The 22,850-nt window shown below is 37.6% G+C and overlaps 1 protein-coding gene across 1 annotated transcript; it reads left to right on the forward strand.

The window, feature by feature from the left end:
• Nucleotides 1–19,230: 19,230 nt before the first annotated feature.
• Nucleotides 19,231–19,874, forward strand: LOC137729910 (uncharacterized). The gene has a single exon (XM_068468963.1). It carries the CDS (start codon nucleotides 19,361–19,363, stop codon nucleotides 19,655–19,657), a length of 297 nt encoding a protein of 98 aa, XP_068325064.1. The 5' UTR covers nucleotides 19,231–19,360; the 3' UTR covers nucleotides 19,658–19,874.
• The last annotated feature ends 2,976 nt before the right edge of the window (nucleotides 19,875–22,850 follow it).

The following is a 22,850-nucleotide window of genomic DNA, read 5'->3' on the forward strand; positions in this document are numbered from 1 at the left end:
TAGTATATTTCTTCACTTGTAAGTGAAAGATCTTCGGTTCAATTTTCGGTAAAAACAAGTGAATCATATTATTACTAACATATTGTGAGACTAAGCTCTCATATCCCCTTATCGTAGATAATATCATCTTTGTTCTAAAAAAAAAAAAAAAAAAAGATTTGAAGGATAATCTATTGTATGTCTTACATGTATGAACAATCACAATCAATAGATTTCAAAGATAATTTTATATTTTCATTTTCATATTGCTGTCAATTTAGCTTGTTATATTCACAATGCATGGACAACATGACTATTGTTACAATCAGTTTATACGTGCGTCAAAATTAATATTGTCACTATGCATTATAAAATTTGATTCCATATCCATTAACAATTTTATAATTTCCAATTTCATGATCACGTGTTATTCCAAACACAATATTATATATTCTTACTACAATCACTTAATAGTTAATTTGGTTGTCCCTCTCCACATAAAATATGTTAACCCACAAGTGGATATTAATATTAAGAGTATAATTGAAGGCATTAATATTCAACTGAGACTTGTTAATTGCACTACCGACTTCCATGTTGATATGCAAGTGTTTCAACATTATCGAAAAAGATAACATACTTTTTTTTTTTTTTTTTAATCAAAAAAATAAAAAAAACATACAGATAATGAATTTGCTGGTTTGGGAATCTGCTATTCAAAGTCCATTATTTCAATTCATGATAAATACAATACGGACCCTCAATTCTACCAAAAAGTATTGTGGTATAATCATTTCATTCGTCTTGTGATAATATGAATTGGTTACTGAAATTGTACCTTCAAGCATAATCCCGATAGTTACCTATATTATAACTCGTGAATTAGTTATATAATGTGATATTATTTCAACATTAATTTAATTTTTCTCATTCTGCGCAATGAACCATAATATTGACACACAAAAGAACATTATGGTCACACGGTATTTCAAGGAAACTAATTCTATTTTTCGTGCGCTAATTCTAAAATTTAAACTAAAAGAAAAGGAATTCTAACTTAAATGTATAAGAGAAACGCTAATACTAGTCAACTCACCTACGTCCACATCTCTACTAATTTTAAGTCAACAGTTTTGTATAGCTCATAGTTGCCGATCTCCAATTATGTAGCTCATAGTTGCCGATCTCCAATCACTGCATTCATGTGATCCAAAACCATGCAAGTCCTCTCCACATGCTTCAAAAGCACCCCCATAAATCTTTTTTTGACCCTCCCATAAACTTGCAACCAGTCACCAACTTTCTTAATCTGGCACATCATCTCGGCCACACATGGCTGTCTGATTCCATGGAACTGCTTTTGCTCATAAGCACTTCATCCAAGTAGCTCTCAGAGCTAGTCAAAAACCATTTTCTGCATTCATTATGCAATGACTTTTCCAGGTCTGCAGTTGCACATAAAGCACTTCCCTTCGCCCAATCTTGTGAGGAAGTTTCCTTCTCTACCGCCAATCCGAAACGAGAATCATTTTTACGCTTGATTTTAACATTACATGTGCCCTTACATTTTTCCACCACGAGTTTTACTTGATTATGAGTAGGGTTTGTAGCCTCCTCTGAACTTTTCGCTTGAATGCATGTACTAGTGCTTCCCTGATGGAGCTGGGGCTGCTTGGATTTGTGTTAGTAGCTTGTAGAATGCGTTTGTTGCATCAGATTATCTCGAATTGGACTAACTTCAGAGGCTAAGTTAGATTGATTTAGTTAAGCGTTTAGTATAGTATCGGACTAAGAAACATGATTTAAATATTATATTATTTAATTTGTACCTATTAATATTTTATTATTAATTTAATTTATATTTATTAATATTATATTATTACTTCGACTTTTTCTTTTGTTCTTTTCTAGAATCATGTTTTCCTATTGTTTTCTCCGCCACTGTCTTCCTCCCCTCTCCCCTTTTTCTCCCTTATTTCGCCCTCTTATTCTCTGTACCAAGTTGCTCCTTGCTTTGGGTTGAATTTTGAGTTGGGGGCGGGATGCATGTGTTATTGGCTCGAAGGTGGGAGATAGGGGTTGAATTTGGTTTGGGTTTCTGGGTTTTTTGGTTTTCTGGGTTTTTTTATTTTATGGGTTCAAATTTTGGGAGTTGGATTTGGTTTTGAAAAGGGAAAAATTGAAAAAGTTTTGCTTTTTTTTTTTCGAGTTTTGCGGGGTCTGGGTTTGAAAAGGGTTGTAGGAGGCAAGGAAAGAGCAGATTGGAGGGGTGAAGTTGGGAGGGTGAAGCGTTGCAGAGTTGGGCTTAGCAGTCCGCCTGATTTTTGGGGTGTCTCACTAAGACCCTCTAGCAAAGCTCGTAGTCCGGTTTAGTCGTTAGTCTCGTGTGTAACAAACACAGGATTACACTACCATTTAGTCTAGTGTAGTCCAGTGAAAGCTAAGGGCAAACAAACGTGCCCTTAATGGATAGATGTTGGTGAAGGACTGAACAATTAATTGCGTTTGAGCCAAGTCATCCTGCAGGTCAAAAAACTTGTTTACTGATGATGCCTGTTGCTCCTCCCCCTTCGATGATTGGAGTTATGAGTATGTGCTAAAAAAAGTAACAACGAAAAGAAATGTCAGGTGAAACATGCACAATAGATACCAAATCAGGTGAAACATGCAAAACAGACACCTTTACTTGATCTGGATGCTAAATTTCGATGTGAGCTTTGTATTTTATGTTCCATATTTCCTCATAAAGTCTTATTCCACATTAGAAGTATAAGATCAGTGTCTGGCAGAAATCTGCATGAGTGTACGTTAGCGCACCACCCGAGGCATTTGAGCATTCTTTCAGCAACAAAAGCCTCTTGCAAAGCCTCAACTGTAGCAAGCACAGCAACATCTCTATGTCTTAATACTTCTTGCATATCATATATGACAGTTCTAAGCTTCTTGCTCGACAGCAGGCTATCAATCAACCGTCAGAACAGTCCTCGTAAAATTAAATTAATCAAACAATACCTTGCCAAGTTTCTCTAATGTTGGGGACCTGGACTTCCACAGTATGTTTCTATCTGAATCTTAACCAGTTGTTATCATCAGCCAAATTAAACATCACTAGTGAATCTAAGGATTGCTCACAGTTCTTCGTTGACATGGAGATCCTACTGGAAGTTTTAATCAGTTTCTTAGCTAGATTATCATCACTAGCTCTTTTTTGGCTACTTAATTTGTCAACTGAAATGTAACACTTAACAGAACGAACTGAAGAAGCATGCCAAAGAGGAAAGTGTTTGAAGGGTTTTATAAGGATAATTGATGATCAATTTCATCATAATTTTGAAGGGCAAACTAGAAAACCAATTAGTCCCTGGAGCCATACGATGACGAAACAAGCAAGCAATGAGCTCAAGCAGTTGGCAGTTGTACAATGATCATACAAAGAGGTATTCTGTGGTGCACGACAAATATAATTACATATGCTTCTGATGTTATACGAAATTTATTCGGTTACCAGAATTTTACTAAATTTTGAGTTAAAAACAGCATTCCTCAATATTACAACAAGTACATTTTTTGGTTTCCTGCCTCAGAAAAAGGTTACATTTGATGGTTTAATAGGGTTTAGCAGTTCATACCAGTGAAATGCATTCGTAGTGAAATAGTATCCCAAATGACAGCGCTCTGGCTCGAAAATGGTTTAGTCAAATTCTCAATTATACTTCAGTCATCTACTTTTAAATTTACTGATTAACAAAAAACAAAATGGCTTGTAGTAAATCTACACAAAATTTCACTAATTGATCATCAGTGAAGAAGAAACAGTGAGACACTCACACAAGCACTATGAAGACAGCAAGCAGTTGGCTTCATCTCATCCTTGACAACTGGGGCGTCTGCAACTTCTACCCCATTCCATTTCCTTCGATTCACTGTCAGTGCAAACGACAAAGAAGACAATGTTCTTGTACAATCAGAATCACTGTCTTTCTCAATAAAACTAGAGCTTAATTCTCTAAACCCCTTTGTCACAACACACATTTCCCTCTCGACAACATCACAACTTTCAGACCTACAGGAGGCCCTTTTCATCTCATTCGGGCAGGAATTGGATGCAATTAAAGATCGATATCTACCCTGAGGCGTATTCTCCACATCCCTTATCTTCTTCATTACTAAATCAGATGCCCCTTTAGAATCCGCCAACTTATCTACAGCAAAAAGATCTTCAGGGTTTCCAACACAGGGAAATAGACCCTGGAAAGGCCAAATTCCTTTAAGCATTGGCACCGGATGCGCTGCCTCCAACTTTTTGACAAATAACAACTGCCCGAGTTGCAACTGGCTGTAGAGAACCATGTCATCTTATTCTTGAGGCAAAGAAGCAAACATGGCATGCATAGAATCTGAAATCTTCAAGTAAAAACCTTGATTAGGCCAAAGATCACCTTTTGCTAACACAAGGATTATGCTTCGGATTTGCAGTAACACCGGTTTTTGATCACTCAAGAACTTTTCGCGACTTCCCATTTCTTCAACCAGCTTTAAAAGAACACATGAACCCAGAGTTGCCATTTTCTTGGGCAGAAAGTAAATAAAAAAAGTTTCAATCTTTTCTCTGTAAAAAGAATATTATTTTCACAAATCAATTTCTTTAAATTTGTTTTTATGAAACCCAAGATTGACTGCGTCGATAGCATTAAAATACATAATAGTTTTTTTTTTTGTCGGATTTTAATATCTTACTGAGGTGCTAAAATTCGGAAACAGAAAGAAATTTCAAATGATGAAATTGTTACAAAAAGTTAAACGAGGAGGACACAAGAAAGAGGTTGGGACTAATTTGGGACTGGGATTAGAGAATGCCGCATTGTTGTGTGTGATGGAAGTGTTTGTGCCATGGGAAAATCTATAAAGTTACCATAGAAGTTGGGAGAGGGAGAGAGGTAGTTAAAACCGTTATGCTTTGCAGAGCTGGAAACAGACTGGATAAAGTGCGGGGTTGGGTTGGACTGCAGCAACAAAAACAATAAAAAATATTGGGCTGGAGAACTTGTCCATTTCATCTTATCCCATGTTTGAAAGATCAAACTCATTTTTCATTTTTCTTTTTCAAATCTTGTTATGTATCTTCTATATATATAATGAGTGAACAACAAAATGGTTAAGTATTTAAAATATCAGAAAATATCCTTTAATATTTTTTTTTCATCGGATACCCTTCAATTTTAGGAATTCATAACATTTTGAATAATTTTTTAGAGTAGTGCTACACTTATCATCTATATGTACTATATGTCTAATAGAGGTTACGCTCACTAACACATGTGAGTCTCATCTCTGTTAGAAAAATGATACAAATAAATGATAAGAATAATATTTTTTTTATTTTTTTTTATTAAACTTAAAAATTTTAAAAACATAATTTAACATAAAAAGTCCAATTGTCACAGACCTACGTGTATGGCAAGAGGCTACTTGAATATAAAGGGAGAGACAGGATTTGGTGAATCATTCAAAATACCAAAAAATGCCCAGGGTTTTCAAAAATAAAATAATTTATTTATAATGATAAAATAGTAAAATGACATCATTTTGATTTTAAAAAAAATTCAAAACTAACAAACCAAGTATATATTTTTTAGATTATTCAATAGTACATAGTATCAAATGATACGAAAAGTAAATAGGTAAGTTGAAAATAGAAAATTTAATAGTTGTGAAAATTGTCACTTAGTACTACAGTTTGGTGGTATTCCTCTTTACTTGTAAGTGGGAGGTTTTAGATTCGATTCTCACCAAAGACAAATTCAATGTCAAATTAGGTTGCCCATTGTGTGACTCAGCCGAACTCCTTCTTCCCCTCCTTAGTGTAAAATATTTCATTGTACTACAAAAATAGTTGTGAAAATCGAATCTAGCGGCTAAAACACTTGTAGCATTAAATGTTATTTTTGTTTATTTCTTTAATTTTTTAAATTAAAAAATGAAAACATGTTTTGAAAAATGGTCCCTATGTCTTACTCTATTGGCCATTGTAGTCTCTGTGATTTCAATTTGACCAAATTGGTCTCCGTGTTACATTCATTAGCTAATTAAGCAATCCATTAAAAGACGTTAAAATTGACACATGTGCTTGGCACATGAGAAGACAAAAACGTAATTTTATTGTACACCCACTAAACTTAGTCACAATCATACAAACAGAGAAATGATTCATTCAAATATGAGATTATTGACTTCTTGTTCCCTTTCAGTAATAAATAAGACTACAGTTGTTCCAATTACATCTGCACATAAACTTGATCACAAGTACATTCCTATCCACACAAACGAAAACAAAAAGCAACTTGAAATTGAACTCCAGCAAGATCACAAAGAAAACAAATTCCATGCTTTTGTAAACGAAGAAAACAAAACCCATGCTTTAATTCCAAACAGTACATAATGAAGTTGAACTCTCCCAAAAAAAAGTACTACATGGTCTTTCTCATCCCATAAATAAAAATTAACAGAATCCCTACTGCCAAACAAAATACTAAAAACAACTCAAATATTCTTTTTCATTGAACTTGTAGTTGTTTTCGTTGTATAAGCAGTTTTGCCAGGTGGTTTCCATGGATGTGAAGTTCCAGATGTACTTGAAGTTAAGGGTGTGGTTTGTATGCTAGGCCTGGATATGCTAGGGTTGTACATACGAGAGTCTAGGACAGCTTGTGGCAATGGAAACCTAGCTGACAAGGAAGTTGGAGTTGCACTTGCCTCTATCACATTTGGTCTAATGAAAGTGTCTCCTCTAGGCATGCACATATTACAGCATATGACTATTAATGGCATTGGAGGCCAGTTTTCTTGCGAAGAAGGTTTGGTTGCAATTGGCCTTGCTTTTATTTGACACGTAATTGGTGGCCTTGACTCAGGTGTAATGAAAGTGCCCTCTCTAGAGCCTCTGGTGATGGTTGAACAAAATCTTGAGGTGGATGGAACTGCAAATGTAAGTATTAAACAACTATATCTGATAATCTATGTGTACGTTGCTAATTGTTACGGAAATGAAGCAAGGAATGTAATAAGAGAACTTACATCAGCAGGATTGAAGTATTTAGGTTGGGAAGTCTTTAGTGTTGTGCCATTTTTTTCTGTAACTTTCTTCACCTATCACAAGTAAAAATTAACAACAAAGAAAATATTAAATATTGCCTCTAAATTTGAAGAATAACAAGTCAGTATGTTATTCCTTTCTTGCAAATCAGATGGTCTTGCATTCTTCTTATTAAGAGCATGTCTTGATGACTTTCCAGTTACATTCCTCTAGGGCATAATGACTTCCCCACTTTGTTGTACATTGGAGCACTGATATGGAGGAGTATGACGAGTTTTTTCATTACCTTCATGGTTGTTCACACACCTACCACGACTGTCATTTTTATGAAATTGATAAGCTGATCGTTTGTCTATATAAACCCCAGTTGAAGCTTCTCGAGGTTGAATTTTGCATCCAACTCTATTATGTCCCTTCTCCCAACATTTTTTTGTACATGTTTTACTACTCCCATTCTTACCCAATTTGGTGGGATCTTTGTTCTTTTCCATTTCAGGATCCCTTATTATTCTCCTTTTTTTGGGTTTCCCTGGCTGCTTTTTTAACTATTGGAGGTAGGACATGTGTTTGGTTAACTTTTGGCCCATACTTCATACTCTTGACATGATATATAACTAGGGAATAATCCCTTAAATAAGCATATGGAGTGTAACATTGATCCACAAACTCATCAGCTTGTTGCTTATTATGGAGGATGGAAGAAATTGCATGCATACATGCTATTCCATTGAGCTCCCTTTTTTCAACCAATTATTGACTTCTTCGTCTAACTGTTTCAAATTTTCCATCTCACAATTAAGATCTACTTCGTTTGATGACATGGCTGCACTCCACAGTTTACCCTTCAGTACTAGACCCTTAAAAAGTTGCTTGAAATTTCTATGGAGATGCCTCACACACTACCTATGAGATTCTTCAAAGACCACTGATGGAAAAGCCTTATCTAACCCCTATATGCATAAGAAGGTATAAAGCTTTTTTTGGATGAATAAATAAATAAATATATATATATGCATGTATGTATGTATGTATGTATGTATGAATATTTATATATTTGTTTCCATGGGTCATGGAATGGGTGGACTTTCAGAAAAAAAACGAAAAATTAAAACATTTCAATTTATTATATAAAGATTAAGGCAAATAATTACCTTTTGTTGTTCTTAAATAAAAGTCCAACCATGTTACTAACTGGATCAATGTCCTCAATTAAAAATTGGAGAAACCAACATCATGACTTTTTAGTCTTCAATTCAGCAACCGCATAAGCAATGGGATACATATTATCATTTGCATCAATCCCCACTTCCACAAGTAATTGCCATGCCAATGTATTGAATTAATATGCACGTATTGTTCTGAAATTGAGGATATGTGTGCAGTGGAATATAAAGTAAATAGACACAGTATTTACAAGATTCAGCAAGTGCACGTCCATGGTGTGGCTGTAATTGTTTCTCTCATTATCATAAATAATAGGAGTACAAAGGTAACTCTCAATATTTCTCTATCTTCACTCTAGCCTTTCTTTTCTCTTCTTTCTTTCTTTTCTCACCTCTTTTTCTTTTCTTCCTTTCGCGTTTGTTTCTAGATGTCAGGGTGACGTCGTTCTAGAGGCATGGTGCAGGCCAAAGCTGATAGGTCGGCGTGGTCGGCATGGCACGACTTGGCTTCAGGCCAACTAGGCATCGATTCATCGTCGACTCGACACGGTGGAACGACTTAGTCGCGAATTCCCAAATTTTCTTTTTGATCTCTAGGGTTTTCAAAAACCCAAAATTGCTTCTATTTTCTTTCCATTCTTTGACTCTCAAATTCCACATAGCAAATTTATATTTGTGTTATGTATGAACATATATATATTGACAAATATATAAAATATACAATATATATAAGAAGGTAAATATAAATATAGAGGGTTCATGCATCATGTTGAATGTTTTCCTGCTTCATGGTCGCTAAAAATATCTAACTGGATTTTAGGGGAACCTGATTGGTAGAAAACAATTGAACCTTTGAATTTGTAGACGATCATTCTCGGAAAGTTAGAATTTCATCTCCAATGCGTTGTATCACATTCAATACAAAAAAATAAATTGAATCAATAGCATATAGATCATTAAAATAATAAGTTAATCATAAACAGAATGATCAAAACATAATATTCCCTGATTTAAGATGAACAAACTCTCTTCCGCTCAGTGTCAAGAGTGTGCTAATAATGTGTAGTAAGCTTATTTGACTACAAAATTATAGAGAAATTGAAAGAGAGGGTGCGGCAACCATAGAGAGAAATGAGTGAATTCTGATTTTTGATTTCTCACCCCATTGTGCCTTTATTTATAGTAGTATGGAAGGTTAATCCCTTACCCTAATAGAATTACAACTTTAATAAGATAATATCTAAAGTATAAGATAAGGTAGTATCCCATAAAGGTTTCCTAGGATTTACACAATCACATTCCTAAACTATTAGGACTACAACAATATGCTTAATATTAAAGTAGTCCATAAAATTAAGGCTTCTATAGTTGATGTTCTTAAGTAACAACATGTGGTTTTCAAAGGGCATCAAGAAGAGATCAATAAGGTCAGCTCAAAACTTGGCTTCATCTCAGCTAAACCATTATCAGAGGTTGCCATCGCTGAGAGGACTCATTTGATGGTACATTTAGATGTCTTACCCAGTCAGGAAAAGACCTATTAGCGCCAAAGGTCTCGTGCCTTATGGCTGTGGTAGGGGGATATGAATACCAAATTTTTTTCACCAGAGAGCTAGAAACAAAAAGTCCAAAAATCATATCAAGGCATTGTCCAATGAGGCTGGATCTTGGCTTACTAATGATAGGGGCATTGAGATAACGGTTTTGAATTATTTTGAGGATATTTTTCAAGTTGGTCCCTTGGGTGGTGGTGATGTTCTCTAGTTAATGAGACTCGAGTCACTCCCGAGATGAATTTACATTTGGAAATGTTGATGTCTATGGAAGTAGTTAGGGTGGCCTTGTTCCAAATGTATCATTCCAAGGCACCGAGGCTAGACGACATGTCCCTAATGTTCTTTCAAAGATTCTGGTCCATCGTTAGTATAGATGTGATTATCGCCATCCAAAGTCTCTTCCATTATGGCAAGGTGTTGAAGCGAATTAACTACACCCATGTTTTTCTCATTCCCAAGGTGAAAGCACCCAAGGATGTTACACAGTTCAGGCCCACAAGTCTCTGCAATGTCATATTCAAGATTGCATCGAAAGTTATGGCAAATTTCTTAAGTTCATCCTTACTCGTATCATCTCATCTGCCCAATGTGTGTTTGTTCTTGGAAGACTTATCTTGGCCAATTCGCTGCTTGTTTATCAGATTTCTAACTTTCTCTCTGAGCAACAACGTGGAAAGAAGAGCTTCTTGTCCTAAAAGTTGGACATTAGCAAGGCTTACGACATAATTAAATGGTGCTCAGAAGCATCCTAACTAGAATGGGTTTCTCATTAAAATGGATTGATCAGGTGATGGAGTTCGTTTCCTACGTTTTATATTCCTTTATTATCAACGGGCACCCAAGAGGATATGTGCTTCCCTCTTGAGGTCTCCGGCAAGGGGACCCCATATCGCCCTACTTATTTATTTTATGTGCAGATGGCATGTCTGCTCTTATTGCTAAATGGGAGAAGGAAGGTAAAATTTAGGGTGTCTCCATCTGCTTTGATGCCTTAAGAGTGAACCATTTCCTATTTGCAGATGACAGTCTTTTTTTCTGTCGGGCTAGCGAGGTTGAATGCTTTCAAATTTCTGAGATCCTTGCTTCTTATAATGTGCTTTGAGCCAGAAAGTTAATCTCCTTAAAAGTGAGGTATGTTTTAGTCGCAACATCAAGCATCCTGTGCAATCTAAGTTCGCTGATCTGCTTAGTGTTCAAAGGGTTGACTGACTCGCCATGTACCTGGGTATGCTAATTATAGTGAACAGAAATAAAAGTCAATGTTTTGTGTACATCAAGGAACATTTTTGGAAGAGGCTTCAAAGTTGGAAGGGGAAAATTCTTAGTGTTGCTGGGAAAGAGCTTCTCATTAAATCCGTTGCACTTGCCATCCCTATATATATGATGAATTGTTTTCTGTTACCCAAATACTGTTGTGACGACTTAAATCACTTAATTGCATCCTTTTGGTGGAATGATTATGATGGAGGAAACAGGATTCATTGGCTTTCTTGGAACAAGCTATGTATACCGAAAGCCAAAGGTGTTTTATCTTTATGCTTTCAATCTCAGTTTATTGGCGAAACAAGGATGGCGAATCCTAATGAAACCTAACTCTTTTGTTGCGATGGTGCTTAAAGCCAAATACTTTTCCAACACTAATTTCCTCTCTGTCTCTGTGGATATGAATGCCTCATATTCTCGGAAAAGTATATGTGCTGCTCGTAATAGTATCTCTCTAAGCTCTAGGTGGCAAGTGGGTGGGGGTGTCTTGATGAGAATTTGGGATGACCATTGGATTACATCATCGGCCCTATTTCAGTTTTTCTTACCCCAAACATGTGGGTTGTTCTCTCCAGACGTTTAATGAGTTAATTGACTATATTTCTTGAAAGTGGAATGCTAAGTTGTTGACTTTTTTTTTTTTTTTTTTTTTGAGAAGGAAGTGAACTCTATTTAGTGTATCTTAGTGAGCATACGACAATCTGATGATTATCTAAATTGGCACTATGAAACAAACGACTGATTTACGGTGGAGAGTGTCTACCATATTGTGGGAGTGGTTCAACCTTGTTGCATTGGTTATCCTTTTTCCTCTGAATCCTAATTGACTTTCTATTTTCTAGACCAAGATTTGACTGGCCACTGTTCCTTCTAAGGTTAGAGTTTGTGTGTGGAGGCTCTATAACAACATTATCCCTACTAAATTAGATCTCACTAAGTGCCACATCATGATTGATATGTCGTGCGTGGTGTGTAACCACCATGAGGAATCAATCCTCCATTTATTAAAGGAATGTCCCTTTGCTAAATGTGTTTGATTGTCTTCCCACTTTGGTGGTTTGTTACGGGGTTCTTCCTCTTCATCATTCCTTTTCTGGGCTATGGTCATTGTGGAGCTAATCAAATCGGTGCTCTTTGAGTTTTTATGGTAATCTGATGGGCTCTTTAGGGAGCTAGAAATGAGATGTTGTGGAATAACAATTGTGATCCTCCTGATGTCATTGTGGCTCGAGCAATCTAGTGGTGGTAATGCTTTGTGTCTATTAATAAAGGGAAAATTTCCTCTCTTCCCTCTTGCCAATCTCCTGCAAAATGATGCATCCCTCATTCTGGACACCTCAAACTTAATATCGACTGCTTTTGGAATCGTGAGAAAATCTTAGAGGGATTTGGTTTAATTGTATGTAATGATACTGAGGGTTTTTTGGCTGCAAAATGTGGGAATTTCTTTGATGTTTCCTCCAATTAAAAGCTATGGCTATTAGAATTGGCTTGACTTGGGCACATGAAAGGGCCTCTACTAATATTTTATGCGAGTCTGATTTACTTCAGATTGTCAATGCACTGCGGGATTCTTTAGTTAATTTATCCTTGGTCGGGCAAATAATTGAAGACATCAAAATGCTCTCTCCAGCAGTTACTGAATCTTCTATTACCCACATTTTTCGTCAAGCCAACATGGAGGCTCATAGATTAGCTCGTCTCAGCCTATTATATGGCTTAATTTAGAGGGTAAACTGTCATTTAACCCCCTAAACTATTACATGAGTGTCAATTTCCCCTTGAACTTTTTTTTTTCAGCCAATTGATCCCCTGGACTATGTTTAAGTGGCCAATTTTCCCCCTACCGTCAAGTTTTTTTAAGTGACCAATTTGCCCCCTATCGGCTTCACCACATCTTTTGGCAATAGGTGTCGAATTCCTACTGGGAGAAGGCATTAAAGAATCACATGACAATCTTAACTCTTGAAGCATACCCATCCGAAAATTGTACAAAAGATAAAAACTGCAAAAACTCTTTCCTCTTAACCGGTTTCCCCGAAAACAATGCAAACTTCTTTCTGGCTATGTCTCTGTCCCTCGTCATCCATAAACTTGGCCTAATGCCCATTTTTTCCACATCGATCCGAGCTTTTATTGTGTCCTTTGTTTTTTCCTCGATGTCTAGTATAGTTCTGACCAGTGTATCAAACACATTTTTCTCAACATGCATTACAACGATGTTGTGTCTCATCTTATGTGTCCAGTTTAGATGTGTTCGGTATTCTCCTATTTATGGATTTGCCCAATGGAGCAAAATCCAAACGATTCACCTGAGCCAAAATTTCATCTCCAGACCATTCTCTAGGTCATGGCCAAAGCTCTGTGCCATTGAAAAAGGTTGTCTCATTTTGACTCCACTCGTGGTCCCATGACAACCATCTACGATGCCTTAGGTAACAAATTTTTCCCGCGTGCTAACCAGACGTAGTGTTCTCTTTACAAACTGGGCATGCGTAATAACCCTTAGTGCTCCACCCAAACATCATAGCGTACGCAGGAAAATCGTTTATAGTTAGCATCACTCCTGCTCTCAAAGTGAACATCTTCCCAATAGGTTTATCGTACGTGGGAACACTGTTTTTCCATAAATCTTTTAGTTTATTGATCAACAGTTGTAAATAAACATCAATAGACTTGCCTGAATCTTCCTTATCAACAATGTCATCATCATATATTCTTTTTTCATGCACTTCCATGGCGGCAAATTATACGAAATTGTGAAGATTGGCCAATTGTTGTGGTTTTGGTTTAGAAGCGAGGTAGTAGGTTGAAAGGCAAAGATTTCTGGCCAAAATGTGGCAAAATAAACTTGTAGCCAGAGTTGGAAGACCTAGAGGGGACCGTTCTGGTTTGGGTCAATTTTCCAATAGTCGCCTTGGCCAGACAACGGAGAAGATTGGCGAGAACGGCTGAGCTAAGCACCAGAGTATGACCACTGGCCAGGGCTTCGACCACTGGCATATTCTCAACAAAACACTTGTTTGACCAGGTGCAACAAATAAATTTGTTGTACCAGTAGAATAGGAAGGCTTCGTGTTCTCCCTTCCGAAGACTTGCCTCTCCTCGGCCAGCGAAGTGGAGGATGAGGGTGCTATAGTTGAAGAAGTTCTTGTGTAGCTTCTAAACCTCTTCTTTCGAAGGCTCTTGACCATCTCGACTTAGTGTTTCGACAGCTCGATCGTCGAAGAACGCCTTAAGGTCGGGATTCGACGAGCATCCAAAGAGAGCGACATCTATCGGGATGCCAGAGGGAGGAGTCCTGAGAATAGTCGAGACATCAAGGATGGTAGGGCTGATAGGGCCAAAGGGAAGAACCATGGTGTTCGTGGCCAAGCACCAGAAACTCAGCGCTGCCATAAGGAGTTCTTTATCCATGGTTATCGAGATGGTTAAGTCTAATGGCAAATGACGTTTTCGCTTCTTCAAGGTCGAGACTCGATCGAGGATTAGCGGTCAATGACCTCAGAAACGAGGGGTGATGTTTGGACCTAAGATTATTAGGTTGGGCTGAGTATGGAATTGTTCTCGACCCAGAAACTTTGCTCAAGGATTTCTACAAACCAGCCGGTTTATAGGCCGCCTAACTAAAGTCGGCCAAGCCCTGTTTGGGAAAAAATATTCCATATGAATAGGAAGTAGGTGGGCCCTAGTGTGAAATGGATGAATGAAGTGGTTAAGTCCTGATGCAGTAAGAATTCTCGGCCAGATAAGTATATCGGAAAGTGGAAGTGAGTGTGGCCTAATAAGAGGGTGAATTCAAAATCCTAACAGAAGTAGGATTGGCCGAGATAGGATGGATTGGGGTAAGGAGTCCTAGTTCGAGTATGGTTAGGATTTGTTCTTGCTGTTATAAATAAAAAACATAGTGTGCAATTCAGGGCCTCCCTGCGCAAACCTCTCAAACAACTTGAGATTTTTTATTTTCTTTTTCTGCCAATACATCTTCAGTTTGGATAAACAGCATTGTGGAGGCAACCGGTGAACATCTTCAGTTTGGATAAACAACACTGTTGCCGTAGAATCAATCGACCAAGGAGCATCTTCAGTTTGGATAAACAGCACTGCATCGAGGCTGACTGGTTATCTATCCAAGTGTCGGTTGAGAAGGGTTTCCAGATTCTTGTTGGCGGAGGTCATCTTATTAGCCTTCTTGGCGAAGTAAGGTGTTACAAGTTACGACATTTGGCACATTAAACGCCGAGTGATTTTATAATTGGATACTCACAAGTGAGTTTCATTGTTTGGCATTTTGGCTGCCGAACTACATTTACCATCAAGACATACATTACCTTTGAGTACTTATGTCCATATAGTCTGGTGTCGATTCAACGTGCTTATACTCTTACGAATATAATCACTGTGACCGAATCCAGCGTCGACGATTCGTGAACTTCGCAGAATTAGTAGCCTTGTCTTCAGGCTCGAGAATCCAAAGGTCGAGACTTGTTCATTCCTCGGCCGCAATCGCAAGATCAAGAAGTCAGCAACGCGCTCAACGCAACATCAACAAATTTTACTCCTCAGTCGAGCTCGGCCGACGAGTTGGCACGCCCCGCATTCAACCAAAAGACGTAGTGAGCTTATTAGTTACTCGGCATGCGCGCCACGTAGGTTTTGTAATTTTTAGAGTCAACAAGGAGATATTATCTTGTAATTATTCTTACTTGTTTACAGTAGGATTGTATATGATTATATATACCGTTGAATGAGAAGAATAAAATACATTATTACCGGTAGCACAGCCAAGACAGCGATGGGTTTTCTGCCCCACGTATTTATATAATTTAACACATATTCTATTTATAGATAATGTGGTACATGGACAACTATATGGACTGACGGTCATTCCGGATAACGCTTGCATCCTCTGTATTACCGCGGCTAATCTTAATCACATAAAAAAAAAGAGGGGATATGGCGAAATTGGTAGACGCTACGGACTTAATTGGATTGAGCCTTCAAAGCAATCTGTTCTGAAGTAAGCATTGTGATAGAGACTTATTATTTAAAAGGTGTAAAGCAAATATGTTGTTTAACGTTCTATAATTTATAGAAAAATAAATAAAATAAACGAAACTTTAATGAAAAGCTTCTGGTATTGTTCATTTTAACGAAAAATCATATTTTTACACTAAAAAGTCAATCTTGGTACTATTCACTTTATCCTTTATTTTGTCATTTTCGTTAAAACTTCAAATTTTCAAATATTTTTTATTAGTTTTTCTTAAAATAAAAAGGTTTGTATTGGTATTTAGGAAGTCCTAAATTGGTAGCCGTTACTGAATGTAGATTCCACGGTTATCCAGGCTTCCGTAATTAATTCAAAAAACAGTGTGTACGTATGAGCGTATACGGTGATTGATGCTAGCTTTAGCTAGCACCTTTTAATAGACATGTTAGGTTCGGTGTGTTGTAATAAATCCATATGGCGATTTGTCAAAGTGGGCACACTTCACTGAAAAGCCGCTTTGACTACTTCTAAATCTCAATCTTCTTGTTGAGACCAATTCAACATATAAAATTCAACTTGTGCTTGACAGCTATCTTATGTGGAATCATACAAATTAAACTAACTTTAGCATTAAGGTCTTGGGTCCATATTTGGGAATTTATCTGCATACTAAAAATAATAATTTAAATGTAAGGATTTCATTACATCCTCTAAAATGAGAAAAACATTATTACGTATGAGCATTCGGATCACATGTTTTGTTTGGTTATACACAAAAAACAATCTTTTTTATTTCAATCATTCCCTCTTAATTGATTGTGACCTAGGCCTAATAAAAATTGAATATGCAAGTTTTTCTAGTGTATACTTCATAACACATTCCTTAAAACAAATGATTAGCAAAAGGGACCCATATGCTCTACAAAACCCAGAAAATAGGTGTGAAAGCTAAGATGCTTCTCTCCATGAAAGTCAAGAACTTTTATATAATAAAGTGTGAGAAAAAGGGTCAGGATCCTCACCTAAACAAATGATGAGGATTCTTTTGACCAGGCTCATCGGACCGTTCAAATTTTATCCAACGGCTACAAATTGGGGACTCCTCTAAACGTTATAATAATTGTAGCTGTTGGATAAAATCTGAACGGGCCGATGGGCCTGATCAGGAGGATCCTTACCATTTGCTTAAGAGAGGATCCTGATCTTGAGAAAAATACAATGTATATCTAACATCACCACATATGCTTACTGCTATTGGTGCAATAAACTGTGGCAAAATCCAACGTGATTAATATTCAAAAGAGAAAACCAACTTCCATTTTACAGTTGATTACATGCATATAGTGTCAATTGTTCCACTTGTTTGACTAAATTTTAGGTGTAACTCTGAACATCATTATATGATATTATTGTTGTTTCATTTAAATTATGTAACATATGATTTTTTAAATATATTGTGTAAATAAGACATATTAGTTCTCTTGTTCATTCATCTTATAACTCAAAATGCTAACATCATCCGACAATGTTCTCTTGTGTTATCTGTAATATTGTTTGGGCCCAAAATAATATTGTTGGGCCGAGCAGCAGGTTATGCTCGGCCCAAGGCTGTCAAATGCTATGGGCCGAGTGATAAATCCCTGGCCAGTTGGCAGGGTCAGTCGATCCTATCCTAAGAAGTAGCCCAGATAAACAGAAAGGGTCGAGGAAGTCCTGGTGCGACCAGGATTCCCGGCCGGCAGAGAATAAAGCCTCGAAAAAGGGGAAAATTTAAAGTCCTAGTGGGAGTAGGTTTGTTCGAGGTAGAGTTGAAATGGGACAAGGACTCCCAATCCAGATAAGGATGCAATTCGGTTTCAAGGAATGAGGTGCTATAAATACAAGAAATCATGCAACAAAAAAAGGGACCTTCGATTCAGCATACAATTGCCCTGCGCAAAATCTCTCAAATACCTTGAGATTTTTTTCCTTTTCTTTTTCTGCCAACACACCTTCAGTTTGGATAAACAGCACTGTGGAGGCACCCGGCGAGCACCTTCAGTTTGGATAAACAGCACTGCTGCCGCAGAATCAGCCGACCGAGAAGCACCTTCAGTTTGGATAAACAGCACTGCGTCGAGGCCGACTGGTTACCTATCTAAGTCTCGGCCGAGAAGGGTTTTCGAACCCTTGTTGGTAGAGGTCACCTTGCTAGCCTTCTCGGCGTAGTCAGGTGTTACGAATTGCGTTACTCGGCGTACTGGACGCCGAGTGATTTTATGATTGGATACTCGCAAGTAAGTTTCAGAGTTCGGCATTTCGACGGCCGAACCACATTTACCATCAAGACATACATCACATTTAAGTACCTGTGTCCACATAGTTTGGTCTCGATTCGACGTGCTTATACTCTTACGAATATAATCACAATGATCGAATCGGGCTCCGACGATTTGTAAACTTCGCAAAATTAGTAGCCTTGTCTTCAGGCTATAGAACCCAGAGACCGAGAGTGTTCCTTCCTCGGTCGCAATCGCAAGATAAAGAAGTCAACAACGCGCTCAAAGCGACATCAACGAATTTTACTTCTCAGCCGAGCTTGGCCGACGAGTTGGGACGCCCCGCATTCAACCGAAGGACGTAGTTAGCTTATTAGTTACTCGGCCTGCGCGCCACGTAGGTTTTGTAATTTTTAGAGTCAACAAATATATATATATATATATATATATATATTAACAAACGATATTATCTAGAGCTTAGACTCATAATAAGTTAGCAGTAATGTGGTTCAAATTCGCTTTTAGCAAGAATCAAATCTAAGATCTCTATCTTACAAGTGAAGAGGAATAAGTAGCCAACGTATTTTGTTTAGCCAAATGCAATTTCAAACCAATCCATTGTGATCCTACGCGTATAGCCGCCTAACCTTACTGATATAATTTAGATTTGTTTTGAGGGGGGGAAGAAAAAGAAAAAAAAAACTCAAAGCCATCGCAATCCCACCAGATCTCCCACGACACGCCATTAGATCATATTGCGAAGTCAAATATGAAAACCCTCCAATTCAAGGGACCGTGCACGGAAACTACCCTCAAGCCCCCACGAAACCCTAATATCTTCCCACAAAGAAATGGCATAAGCGTCATTCCGCATATATTACCTGCCTCGTATGCCCTACCCAGTTGTCTGTGTATATAAAGTCTTTGCTTCCTAACTACTTTGTATACCACACATAAAGCGCAATACATATCTAAGGAACAAAGTGCTTTTTCAATAATCTGCAACAAGACAATAAGCAAAAGCAAGAGATCGTCTAGCAAGTTACGGCAAAAAAATGGAAGGTTTGATTCCATTTCTTCTTCATGCAATCAAGAAGCAAAGGCCTCAGCACAAGTTCAGATCGTTTTCTGTTTCTGAGAGCAACTCCAACCGTAGCTACCATCTTCTGATGAGCGGCCAGGATTCATTGGAGGGCTCGTCTCACCGCCGGACACGGTCGGAATTCCAGCCTCCCACCTTCAATAAGCAAGAAGGCGGTGTTTCCGCTGTTGCTCCTTCGGTGCTCGTTGGATCGAAGATGGGGTCGTATCCTTACCAAGGCTCTAATGTGGGCATGGCTAGAAGGAAGTGATTGATATGTTCATCCCAAATATTTCATTGATTTTTTTCTTGCTTTGGTTTGGGGTTTCTTTTGTGTTTTAAAGTAGGAACAAAGTGTTCAATGGTGCAGCTTCAATCATAGTGTTTTAAAGCAGTTCAGTTCCATTTAAAAGTTCAATGTGTTAATAAAATTAGCATATGATGTTATTTTGATAATGTTGGTGAAACTGAAATTTAGTGTTTATTGTGATTAACTTGTACAGTTTGGAAGAGTCAGGATTTGAAATTTTATCTCGCATAAGATTTAAAACCATGTTCATCAGAATGATTATGTTCCCTTCACTGGGACGTTCGGGTTTTAACTATGATCGTTTTGATTCGGGTTGTACTCGGAGCTACGTCTTGCGATTTTCATCTCTTACCAAAAAGAAAAAGAAAACCCTGCCCGGAAAAAAGCACTGGATAAGAACCATGCCCAAGAAAGAGCACTAGATAGTAACCATGCCCAAGCAAGCAAAGTGGTTTGTCCTTTTAGTATATAAAATTATTGAATTGTGATTTGGGCTATCATCTATGATAGCTTTGTGTCGTAATTAGATTACCTTTGATTTAGGCTAAGGGTTCGTTTGTTGGTCGGACCTGGATTGTCTTCCCTCCATTTTTCATCTTCTTCCATCCCCTCCTACTTTCTCAGCCGTTCATTCCAACTCACTTAGGTTCTTTAATGCCCAATTTTCTGTCTTTACCACAACCACCAAGGCTCAGCCTGAGACAGAGCTCGAGCCCAGACCCGTCAGGGTTGGAAGAGTCCTCAGAAGACATGGCAAAATTCTCCTCCTTGGACAGCGGTAACTTGGTTAACGACGCACTTGCAGAACCTCCACTATCTACTGAAAAATACAAAAGAAAAGCTTCCTCCTTTCCACCTCAAATCCAACCAAAAAGCTCACAGGATCACAACTCAAATGGTGACTTTTATAAAATGTGTAGCTGGAGTGATTGCGTAAAAGGGAAGATGATATGATTTTTACCACTACAAAAGTAGGGATAAAAATAGTTAAAATACTTGCAAGAGAACAAAGTAATTGTAATAAGAATGCTCATGTAATGTCGTTCCCACAAGGATTGAATAATAATTTCTATGTAAACTAATTCTTAGGTAACTATTTAAAACAAGGTTTGGAAAAAATTGATTTTGTGACCTAAAATATTAAAAAGATTAAAGAAACTGGCAAAGTAAGAAAAACTCAAGAAAATAGTTTTGAATATAAATTTAAACACTAGGATGGTCTGCCGTCACCTTAACAATCTTATGTAATTTTACCAATTATTCATGAATTACACATGCAACTTTGAAGGTTAGGTTTTCCTAACGCATAGTAATTCTCCTCGTGATATTCAAGTAAGAACGTATATCTAACATGCAATTCGTCTGTGATATTCAAATCAAATATGAACATGCAAGGCTCATTAAGTTTTGTGAAAACCTTTTGAAAAACCATGCAACCCTTAAGAGCGTGATATTTGCCTTAAGTGAAATTACAATTATTAACCACAAGAAGCAATACTCAATCCTCTGGTGATATTCCGACCGATTCGCATTCGACTACTTATCTAAACATCCTAATGGTAGCTAAACATTAAGACATAGAGATAGCTTAAACATAGTGATTAATAATTCAAAGTATGCACACATAATATTATAAGCAATTGAATAAAGACTACATGACACATCCCGACCAAAATCTTGACGTGATGGCCGTCACGTGAAGGTGACATAGCCATGTGCACGGTGCGAAAGCAATATTAATATAAGAAATGCAAATAAACAAAAACCCAACTAACTAGAGTACTAGATAAGATAAGGTGCAAGACGAAATAAATGTGAATTCACAACCAGAGCATAAGTAGCCTAAGTGCAGTCCAGCAAGACGATTACTAATTATACAATAGTAAAAGTAAACCTACAATGGTGATAATCTGTCAAAGCTGTCATGGATTCCTCGCAAGCCACCAAAAAGCACTCCTAACTAGAACCTGGAGGGCCGCAAAACAGAAAATGTGAGTGGGCAAAAATAAAGTTTTTCAAAACCATTTCATTTATCAAATATTGTAACCTTTCACCGTAAAACCTGTATAATTTCCCAGAAAATAGAATACATATCTATACCACAACCATGCTCAAAATATCAAAATTCACAAATATGCCATGTCAAATATATCAGCAATAAAATATGTAAGCCAAGTGATATAAATCAATGTAAATGATATGTCAGCCGGAGTCACCTAACGTGACCTGTACGGTCGAATCTAAAGCTTATCCATTTAGCTGGAGTCACCGAACGTGACATGTACGGCTCAAATCCACATCTTAACAAATATACATGCACACGAGTCGGAACCACCTAAAGTGGTCTGTACGATAAGACTGGGTGTAAATAAATACACACAAGTGCTACGATCATGTGAAGATTGTGCGGATAATCGCGAGTCACCTACGAGTCGGAACCACCTTTAGTGGTCTGTACGACAAGACTGTGCACCTAACTTGGATCCAAGATGAGCGTATGGTGCGAGAAGTGAACATCACGTGAAGGACTGTGCCCTAACTCTGGGCGGGAGCGCTAACACCAGGGTGCAGGTTTATGAGCTCTTAACACATCTCACATAATCATCAAGTAACATAAACAATCTACAACTCACCTGGTACTTACCTGAGCGTCCACCGCGTCAAATCACAACATGCACACTATATTAATTCAATGATCTACATATAAATCAATATGCATGGCATTTCTAAACATAATTTCATTTAAATCGATTTTCTAGGAAAAATCTCAAGTATATAGGTATATACGGAAAACCAAAAGCCCACTCACTGATATGTGGAAGGGTCGTAGCCCCAAGCCTCGATTGACTGTGCTTGTCCTCAGGATATGTCTCACTTATATGCGAAACAACTATATAAACGTTAATTTAAAGCACATAAGCGAAACTAGCTAATAACTTCTCATACAATGCTCAAAATGGGGTGTTTGAATATACCAACGTGATCTACTCAACACCACAAACATCCCCATTGGACCACCCACGCGCCGCCACGCTCCGGCAAGGGCACGGCCAAACGCACCCCCACGCGCGGCCAACCTAACAGAAACTTAACTGCCGTTAAGAATATTCCTAACGCCGCTAATCGCCGTTAGGAATATTTCGTTAAAGTTGAC

This window comes from Pyrus communis, chromosome 3, assembly GCF_963583255.1.
Source record: "Pyrus communis chromosome 3, drPyrComm1.1, whole genome shotgun sequence".
NCBI classification, from domain to species: domain Eukaryota; kingdom Viridiplantae; phylum Streptophyta; class Magnoliopsida; order Rosales; family Rosaceae; genus Pyrus; species Pyrus communis.